The 10,389-nt window shown below is 43.3% G+C and overlaps 1 protein-coding gene across 1 annotated transcript in view; it reads left to right on the top strand.

Annotated features, from left to right (window-relative positions):
* The first annotated feature begins 3,971 nt into the window (after positions 1-3,971).
* Positions 3,972-10,389, top strand: part of LRRC69 (leucine rich repeat containing 69) — a 53,977-nt gene continuing 47,559 nt past the window's right edge. The window contains exons 1-2 of the mRNA XM_073330603.1: positions 3,972-4,154; positions 8,104-8,230. Of these exons, the coding sequence (XP_073186704.1) occupies positions 3,972-4,154; positions 8,104-8,230 (310 nt within the window). The remainder of the gene's footprint in view (positions 4,155-8,103; positions 8,231-10,389) is intronic.

The following is a 10,389-nucleotide window of genomic DNA, read 5'->3' as shown; positions in this document are numbered from 1 at the left end:
CTATTTACAACACTAAATCTGTACTTTGGTGCGCGCACACACGTTCATTGCCCTCTGATTTTATTTCAGAAACGTTGTCTCGGATCTTTTCCTGAGTGCTGAAATGCAAGAGTTTCAGCCTCACTGTATTTTTTACCTCAGAATAGCTCTTGCACCTTAGTTATCCCACGGTTTTAAAAAAAAAATCACCATTTTAAGCTGTGAGGAAAAGCCCTAAAGGATAGATTCATAAAGAGACTTGGGCATTGTGATACTGAGCATCACAATGCCTTTTAGCTGCCTAGAAAGTCATAGGAACATCACTGTGATCCACAAAGCCTGAATTAGGTGCCTAGGCTCCCTTTACAATGAATATAGAGAGAAAAGTGCTTTAGAATGTGGTCCACAAAAGCCTACATCCTCAGTGGGGAATTGCCTCAACTAATTAATGGGAGATGCCAACTAGAGCGGTGTCTTCAAAGTCCTGTCCCTCTTCAGAGTTCAGTGCCTAAATACCCACTGCAGGTAGGTGCCTAGCTCTGCATAGTGATCCATGAATGGGAACCCCTCCTGGAGTCAAATGGCATAGGTATGTAAGCTGTTTCTTGTGAGAAGGAGCTAGGCAGATGCCTGACTCCAAACAAAACAGCTGGATGAGATGTCCACTTTATAACTTCTAGCCCAGTATTAAAGCATTCACCTGGGATGTGGGAAATCCCTGTTCAAATCCCTTCTTTCTCTCTGCTTGTAGGGAGAATTGAATCTTAGTCTCCAACATGCCAGGCATCTGCTCTAATACTGGTTTGTAAAGTGGTATTTATAAGGTGGATGGTAACACCTTAACATCTTCCTCTGGCCAGATTATGAATGGAACCCAATCCAGTCGGTGGCTTCTGAGCATGCCTACCAGATCAGGCCCCACTTTCAAGGTAGGCATTTGCCTGCATATTTTTCCTGGTTCGTGATCACTCTGGGGCTTCGGTGGGAAACAGGCATTCAGGTGGTTAGAGTAAGGCAGCAATACACATGCTCTGAGGCAGAAACTTAAGATGCCTAGGGAGCTTTTACTCTGAAAGCATAGGTGCTGAGTTTAGGTGTCTAAAGTGTTTGGTGGGAGATTTGGAAATCACAGTGGAGACTATATCAGGGATTTAGGCACCTAAACCCAGACTTAGTTGCCTAAGTACCTTTGTGAATTTAGCCCTGAGTTTCTCTAATGTGGCCATAAGATGTAGTGTATGTGCCTGGCTTTGTTAGATCTTCATAAGAACGTCAGTGTTTTCCTTTTCAAAACACTTCTATGTATTCTCAGCAAAACCATCTCTTACAGGAGACACATGCCATGCTCTTGCATTGATCGGCCACTGATGTAATATGTTTGTCTTAAGCAGATATATGTATAACGTTTTTCCCCTTGAGCTCTGATTGGTTCAGCTACCACACGATGAAATAGGGAACGACCTGCCAGGTCCCTGGCTGATCATGAAAACCACCTGTACAGCTTCAGAAACAAATACGTAGCATGTGTAGTAAATGCCACATCCTATTCCTGGATGTTTTTGGGCCGGGTGACCAACTTTGCATGTGTGCTCAGACACAACATTACAATGTTTTAAGTCATCTGAAAATGTTTTTGTTGCAAGTTATCACACTGTATCCTTGCAGCTTTGTGGACATCAGAGTCATGGACTCAGTGATAATGCAAGAAAGATGTAAGAGACAATGTTGTGTTTGTAAGTTAAATTTTCCTGGAGCATAGTTAGAAAAGACGAGGTTTATATCACGTGTGGTTAGTGACCAGGTAGAGGCTGAGTTCAAAGAGGGATCTTTACAGTTAAAGCACCAAAAATGTGGATCAGTTGGTTAATTATAATGGGAGAAGAGTGACACTATTTTACATACATTGCTTATCAAGAGGATTGCTATACAGCGAGGCCACCATCTATCTATCTGCACAGCAGGATCTACCATGACAGTCAGATCTTCATTCTCCTGCACACACACTGTGCATCGGCAGTCAAAAAAAGCAAATGGGATATTAGGAATCATTAAAACAGGGAGAGAGAATAAGATGGAGAAAATCTTATTGCCCTTATATAAATCCATGGTATGTCCACATCTTGAATATTGCATACAGATGTGGTCCCTTTATCTGAAAAAAGATATACTGGCATTAGAAAAGGTTCAGAAAAGGGCAACTAAAATGATTAGGGGTTTGGAACGGGTCCCATATGAGGAGAGATTAAAGAGGCTAGGACTTTTCAATGTGGAAAAGAGGAGACTAAGGGTAGATATGATAGAGATATATAAAATCATGAGTGGTGTGGAGAAAGTGAATAAGGAAAAGTTATTTACTTGTTCCCACAATATAAGAACTAGGGGCCACCAAATGAAATTAATGAGTAGCAGGTTTAAAACAAATAAAAGGAAGTTCTTCACTCAGCGCACAGTCAACCTGTGGAACTCCTTGCCTGAGGAGGTTGTGAAGGCTAGGACTATAACAGGGTTTAGAAGAGAAGGGGATAAATTCATGGAGCTTAAGCCCATTAATGGCCATTAGCCAGGATGGGTAAGGAATAGTGGCCGTAGCCTGTTTGTCAGAGGGTGGAGATGGATGGCAGGAGAGAGATCACTTGATCGTTACCTGTTAGGTTCACTCCTTCTGGGGCACCTGGTATTGGCCACTGTTGGTAGACCGGATACTGGGCTGGCTGGACCTTTGATCTGACCCATTATGGCCATTCTTATGATCACGAAATATGTCCTGAGTAGTGCAGGGCAGAGAGAGAGCAAGATCACCTTAAATTTTAGGTCACTAGTGGGATTTTCAAAAGCATCTAGCCGCTTTCAACCTTAAAAATCTGGCCTTTAGTTGATATTTGGGAACCAAATTGTACACACATGTGGTGGTGTGAAAAAACACCAAGGTCCTGGATAGAGGCAAAATAAAAGTTCACAAAGGCAATCCTCATTGGTGGATCAAAGGAAGCTGGAGAAGTTTTGACCAGTCCAGGAAATCAGTTAGTCTTGAAGTCATGTAATTCCAAAAAATAAATTTATACATGAGAAAGGAACAAAAAATGTAGAATTAAAAACTAATAGCCCTACAAACAGGAAGTGTTGGATTAGAAACATTGAGATGTGATTGCTGAAGCTACTCGCAACTATTATTTGCAATGATTATGTTATTAAAGTGTAAATAGCACAATGACAGCCCTCTGCACCCTGGTAATGGAGGTTAATGATGGAGTGCTAAGACTCGTGAAAATAACATTTTAAAAAGTAAATAATTTAAAGGCATGAAATTTGGATTACAAGAAAAGGTGTCCCATTCAGGCACTCAGAACAGCAGTCTGTTTGCAAGTTTATGAACTGCTGTGATGCTTCGTGCAGACAAATAAATGGAGAAGGGTTTGTTTTTAACACTAAAAACGTGTCTGAGAATTATAATTTTTGGAGGGGGGGGGGAAGGGAGGTCGAAATATTTCAGGGACTCAAGTCTCCTGTGGCAGCTCAGTATATCTCATCAGCCAAGGACGCGCTGCCTTGTATTGGGGATGCGGGGAGGGTCGTGCACGATGCCTTCGAGAACACAGCCTGGGGAAGCGGGTGCTGAGAGATGCTGCCCTGCCAGGCGGGAGGACGCACGACTCTGCCCCCCCCCCCATTTGTGCAGCCACTGCAGCCTCGGTCTCACCCTATTTGGGGTCACTGGCCGCCACTGCCAGGCTGTGTCTCAACCCTGTTCTTAGCCCCGGCTCTTGCTCCCAGCCCGTGACTTCGCCCCTCTCCCCCCGCTGCCGCCAACGCTCGATCCACCCGCGCACGCGCAGTTCGGCCCCTGCGCGTCCCTCCGCCATCAGCCCGGAGAGCGGGGCCCGGCACGCGGCGTGTGCGCCCGCCAGAGGGCAGCGGCTCGCTGTCTCGGAGCATGCGCGGCAGCGCGGTAGGTAACGGTCAAGCCGCGGTCGCTGCCGCGTCACGTTGGGGCCATGGTGGAGCGGCTGCTGCTGCGGGCGCGGCGGGGCGGTCCTGGCACCCGCTCGGTGTCGCTCCGCGGGCTGCGGCTGCAGCGCGTACCCCGGGGCCTGGCGAGCCTCCCGGGGCTGCGGGCCCTGAGCCTGCGCGACAACGAGCTGCGCTGTCTGCCCGCGGAGCTGGGCGGCCTGAGCCGGGTGAGGCCCCGCAGGCCCCAGCGGATGCGGCCCCAGGGCGGGCGGCGCTACCCGGGGTCGCGGCCAGCTCGCTGGATTTACGGAGCGCTCCCGGCAAGGGCGCGCTGAGCCTCCTGCCGCCCCAGCCCAGGGTCTCGGGTGCGGAGGCTCCGCACAGCTCGCTCGGCGTCGCTCCTCGCCCACGCAGAGGCTGCCCCGCTGCCATCCCGGAGGGCTGCAGTCACCCCCACGAGCCTCAGGCGTGGCCTCTCAGCAGCTCCCCTCGCTACCGGCCTGACCCGTAGTGCCTGTGCCGCTGCCCTTTCTCCCCTCTCCGCCCCACGCCTGCCCCTTCTTCGGTGCCGCGTCTCCCCATCGCATTGCTGACGCTGTGGTCCCTTGGCTGCTCCTCGCATTGGTGGCTCACGGGTAGAATTTTTGCCAATTGGGAGACCTGGGTTTGATTCCCTGCTCATAGAAAGCTTAGTTTTGAGGGCCATACTAGTTGATGATGTGGGGCCCCGTCCGGTTTTATAATCCATGCCTCTTTTTTTGATCACTAAAAATGTCAAAAGCAGGGATGGGAGTTGTGGCAACTCCAGATGTGGAAAGAAGAGCTTATCTCAGACGTCAGGTGGTGCAGAGATCCCTTGACTGTAGCTGCTAGCTGACCTCAAGGCCCCCCTCCATATGTAACTTATAAGAAAGTGCAGGACCTCTGGGGGTCAGTCTTATTGCCATTTGCATCTCATTGTAATAAACTTTTTTCCTAACTTTAGCTGAAATAAGTGGTCAGTCCTGACAATATAACAGTAAGGTGCATACAGTTAGAAAAACACATTGTCTCAAAACCCTAGTTTTTAGTTGGTCATATTTTATTGTAGGTCCTCCTTGGTCTCTTTTTCCCTGATATTTCATTCAGAATTTTGAGCACCCTGGTTAATGGCAAATATCTATCATTAGTGACTGAATTGCCCAGTAATACCTGTCTAAACTATCCAAAATTAATTGAGATGACATGTGGAGATGACATGTATCTTTTTGCGGATACAGACTAACACGGCTGCTACTCTGAAATGTGGAAGCTGTATTTGTAATACAAATGATTTGGTTCTTGAGGTTTGATCAGATTAAATAAGGACTAAATTAACCACCTATTGAATCAAGTGGAAGGTGGTGCTGGGAAATAGTCTCGTACTGTTTATTACCGTATATGTAGTTAGGGTGTGCCAGCTTTTCCATTCTAAGATTGTGTTTTTAATGGATCATAAACTTGATAGTAAAAAGAACGAGGAGTACTTGTGGCATTTTAGAGACTAATGAATTTATTTGAGCATGAGCTTTCGTGGGCTAAAACCCACTGACTGATGAAGTGGGTTTTAGCCCACGAAAGTTTATGCTAAAATAAATTTGTTAGTCTCTAAAGTGCCACAAGTACTTCTCGTTCTTTTTGCTCATACAGACTAACATGGCTACCACTCTGAAACTTGATAGTGGAAGTTTGAATACAGGCTGAAATTTGGCTTTATCATGGATCAGTGTGGGATGATTATACATTTCTTTAAACCAAAATTTTTTTAACATTCTGGTAAAATTCAAACTACTTTACTTTAGAAATACTCAAAACCTGTAACTGTGGCAAGAAAACAAATGCATATATTTTTCCATTATTTTAAAAAGGACTTTTACTCTATGCTGAGGGGACACAGGAAGTGCTGATCGTCCCCCAATGTGATCTGGAGATGTCCTGAGGCAGAGCCTTTGCTATTCAATGTGTGTGATTCTGGAAAAGTCTCTTCATTGTTGCATCCTAGGGTTTATCTATGTCAGCCTCTGGATTTTAGATTTATTTTAGGGCTGTCAATTGATCACAGTTAACTCACGTGATTATCTCAAAAAAATTAACTGTGATTAAAAAAATTAATCACAATCGCACTGTTAATAGAATACCAATTGAAATGTATTAAATATTTTTGATGTTTTTCTGCATTTTCAAATATATTGATTTTTTTATTACAACACAGAACACGTGCTCATTTTATATTATTATTTTGATTACAAATATTTGCAGTGTAAAAATAAACACAAGCAATATTGCTCACCTCATACAAGTACTGTAGTGCAATCTCTATCGTGAAAGTGCAATTTACAAATGTAGATTTTGTTACATACCTGCACTCAAAAACAAAACAATGTAAAACTTTAGAGCCTACAAGTGCACTCAGTCCGACTTCTTGTTCAGCCAGTTGCTAAGACAAACAAGTTTGTTTAGATTTATGGGAGATACTGCTGACTGCTTCTCATTTACAATGTCGCCTGAAAGTGAGAAAAGGCGTTCGCATGGCACTTTTGTAGTTGGCATTGCAAGGTATTTACGTGTCAGATATGCTAAACATTAATATGCCCCTTCGTGCTTTGGCAACCATTCCAGAGGACATGCTTCTATGCTGATGATGCTTGTTAAAAAAAAATGTGTTAATTAAATTTGTGACTGAACTTTTGGGGGAGAATTGTATGTCCCCTGCTCTGTTTTATCCATATTCTGCCATATATTTCATGTTATAGCAGTCTCGAATGATCACCCAGCACATGTTGTTCATTTTAAGAACTCTTTCACTGCAGATTTCACAAAACGCAAAGAAGGTACCAATGTAAGATTTCTAAAGATAGCTATGGCACTTGACTCAAGGTTTAAGAGTCTTCCAAAATCTGAGAGGGATGAGGTGTGGAGCATGCTGTCAGAAGTCTTAAAAGAGAAACACTCCAATGCGGAAACTACAGAACCCGAACCACTAAAAAAGAAAATCAGCCTTCTGATGGCGGTATCTAACTCCTGATGAAAATGAACATGCATCGGTCCACTCCGCTTTGGATCATTATCAAGCAGAACTCGTCATCAGCATGGATGCGTGTCTTCTGGAATGATGGTTGAAGCACGAAGGGACATGTGAATATTTAGCGCATCTGGCATGTAAATATCTTGCGATGCCAGCTACAACAATGCCATGCGAAAACCTGTTCTCACTTTCAGGTGACATTGTAAACAAGCCGTGGGCAGTATTATCTCCTGTAAATTGTAACCAAACTTGTTTGTCTGAGGGATTGGCTGAAGTAGGACTGAGTGAATTTGTAGGTTCTAAAGTTTTACATTTTTATTTTTTAATGCAGTTTTTTTGTACATAATTCTACATTTGTAAATTCAACTTTCATTATAAAGAGATTGCACTACAGTACTTATATTAGGTTGTAATAAAAAAGAAATATGAGCACTGTACACTTTGTATTCTGTATTCTGATTGAAATAAATATATTTGAAAATGTAGAAAACATCCAAAATATTTAAATAAATGGTATTCTATTATTGTTTAACAATGCAATTAATCACGATTAATTTTTTTAATCACTTGACAGCCCTAATTTATTTATGTAATCTGTGTAAGATGTGTGAATTTTTCTGGGGTGTTAAGATTAGTTTTGAGTGTGCAAATATGTGTGTACTAAATAAACTACACTAATTCCTAGATGTGATTAAACATTCCTTTACCCTCATCCCTCCAGAAATTATTGAAATTCCAACGTAAAATTGTTCTTAGTTACACCAGTAACTATTGATTTCAACAGAGTTATACTGCATTTATATTTGTGTAACAGGATCCACCCCTTTTCTTAGTATTGTTGGTTTGTTATATATTTTGTTGACAATTTAATTAGTTATTTTATGTTAACTAATTAGAAGAGTAAAATGGAATTTTCCTAAAACTAATCTTATGCTACATGAAATTGTTTTATTATATGTACTTTGAATGTATGCATTAATTTTCTGTAATATAGGGAGAATAGAAGGGAAATTTAATAAAGGTCTTAATTTCCTGGGCACTTGTGTTTAAAATGTGATCAGCTTATGTTTTTCAGTCTTTCTTTGCTAAGGAGGATACAATGTGAAAGAACATTTATAAATATCTCTTTATAGTTGAGGGAACTAAATTTGGGAAACAATATCTTTGAGGAAGTTCCAGAACAGCTGAAATATCTCAGTTCACTGCAAAAGCTTCACTTGTTTGGAAATAAGATTACTACAATATCGCCCACAATATTTGGTAAATCAAAGTCAAATCAAAACAGACAATTAAGTAATTAGTGTTTTTAGACTTAAACTATAATAATACTTTAGCTATTTTATATATTCAGACTGAACAGGATTGTTTGGTAAAGAGTGCAGTATTTTTCATACCTGTTTTATAAACTTTTTATTGCTCTGTATGGAAAATTGTTATGTTTGGAAGAAAAAGTTACATATTAATGCAGTATGCAATTTTCTTTATATGTCTTATTAAATTAGTTATGTGACCAGTAGCAAGGGCGTCAGAGCTTTCCCAAAAGTGTGTGTGTGGGGGGGCGGTGGAGGGCCCCTGCCCAAGCTGGAAGTCGGAGGGGTCTAGGAAGCCCCTCCCGGCCATGGTGGGGGTGGGATCAAACTACTGTCTGTGTCCCGTGCTCCCCACAGCTGCCCATGCGGCTCTCCCTGACCCAACTCTGGCCCGGGAGTGCCTTGGAGCTGCAGCCTGGCCATGATAAGAGCTGTGCGGGCAGCTGTGGGGAGCCATGACGGACCCTCCACCTGCCTGCGGTATGGAGAGTCCATTCCGCGGATCCCCACAGCTGCCCACGCGACCCTTACCACAGCTGGGCTGCGGCTCTGAGGCAGGGTATTCCTGCCCCCCCCCCCGGAGCTAGGTTGGTGAGAGCCACGCAGGCAGCTGTGGGGAGCTGGTGCAGAGTTGTGGACCCTCCACCTCGATCTTCCATGGGCCAGGCAGGGAGCCTGGAGAGCGGGAACATGGCCCGGTGGCTGCTTTCAGCCCTGCTGCACCATGGGCAGGTGGAGAGTCTGCGCAGCTCCCACAGCTTGGCCGGGCTGGGCTCCACCGACTGCTGGGCTGGGCTCCACCGACTGCTGGCCTGGCCGGGGGTGTGGGGTCTCGGGGGGGGGGGGGGGGGGGGGGGAGAGGAGGAGAAGGGGGCAGGGTTTGCCCCAGTGAGTGGGAGGGCCATGGCCCTCTGTGCCCCCCTATTCCTGTGCCACTGAAGTGGTAACCGTAAGCATTAGCAACAATCTGACTAAATTCTCTTTAACAACATTCTCTGAAATACCTACACACCTAAGCTTTTCCATCTCGGGCAGAACTAGTGATGTTATGCCTTCAGTAGTTGCCTATGGTAGATATTTCACAAGGAAGCAGAAATTTCCTAAAATGCAGCTACCTGGTTGTGCAGTATTGTACAACATGTGGGGGATTACCTCCTGCTTCTGCTTGAGATATTATTTTGGCATTTATAACTAAAAATACAAATGCGTTTATTAATAAATGTTTCCAGCTTCTTTTATTTTAAAAATCTGCCTGGTATTTGACTCCTTAACCAGACATCTGCCAAAAAAAATAACATTTTATTTATTTATTAATTATCATATTTATTGCACTAGCGCTCAGAGGCCCTTATCAGGATTGCAACCTTGTTGTGTTGGCTGATACAGAAACATTAACCATAGGAACAATTTACCAAGGACTGTGGTGGATTTCTCCAACATTGGAAATTATTAAATCAAGATTGGCTATCTTTCTAAAAGATACACTCTAGTTAAAATGAATTAATGTGGTGAAGTCCTCTGGTCTGTGTTATGCAGGAGGTTAGAGTAGATGATCACAGTGGTCCCTTCTTGGCTTATAACCTATGAAGGCAGAGCTGTACAAGTCAGAATGAAACCACCTATCGTCATGGCAAGATTAAATAACTTCAGGGCTCAGAAGTAAAGAAAATGTTCTCAGAAATCTGTGCAAAGCCAAAGTTTTCACACAGGTCTACATATAGATGAATGAATGAATGACAGCTATTATTAACAACCATTTGCAAAAAAAGCAAGAAAGAAAATAAGTCATAAAAAGAGGTACTTGCCATAAGTATGCTGTCTTTCTATGATGGAATAATTGCACCCCAAAGTCAGTATACTACATCAGTACCAGCATAAGTTATGAATGAGCAATGATTCATTATCCTTATGTGCCTTTCTTCAGAAAGAATATATATAAAAGAGTCAACTATTTATTTGTATCCAGTGTTGTTATAGCTAAGTTTGTCCCAGGATATGAGAGAGACAAGGGAGGCAAGGTAGTATCTTTTATTGGACCAGCTTCTGTTGGAGAAAGAGACAAGTGTTCGTGCTACACAGAGCTCCTTTTCAGGTCTGGGAAAAGTATGC

Source organism: Lepidochelys kempii, chromosome 2 (assembly GCF_965140265.1).
Source record: "Lepidochelys kempii isolate rLepKem1 chromosome 2, rLepKem1.hap2, whole genome shotgun sequence".
Lineage (NCBI taxonomy): Eukaryota > Metazoa > Chordata > Testudines > Cheloniidae > Lepidochelys > Lepidochelys kempii.
This window is presented reverse-complemented; position numbering and strand designations above follow the sequence as displayed.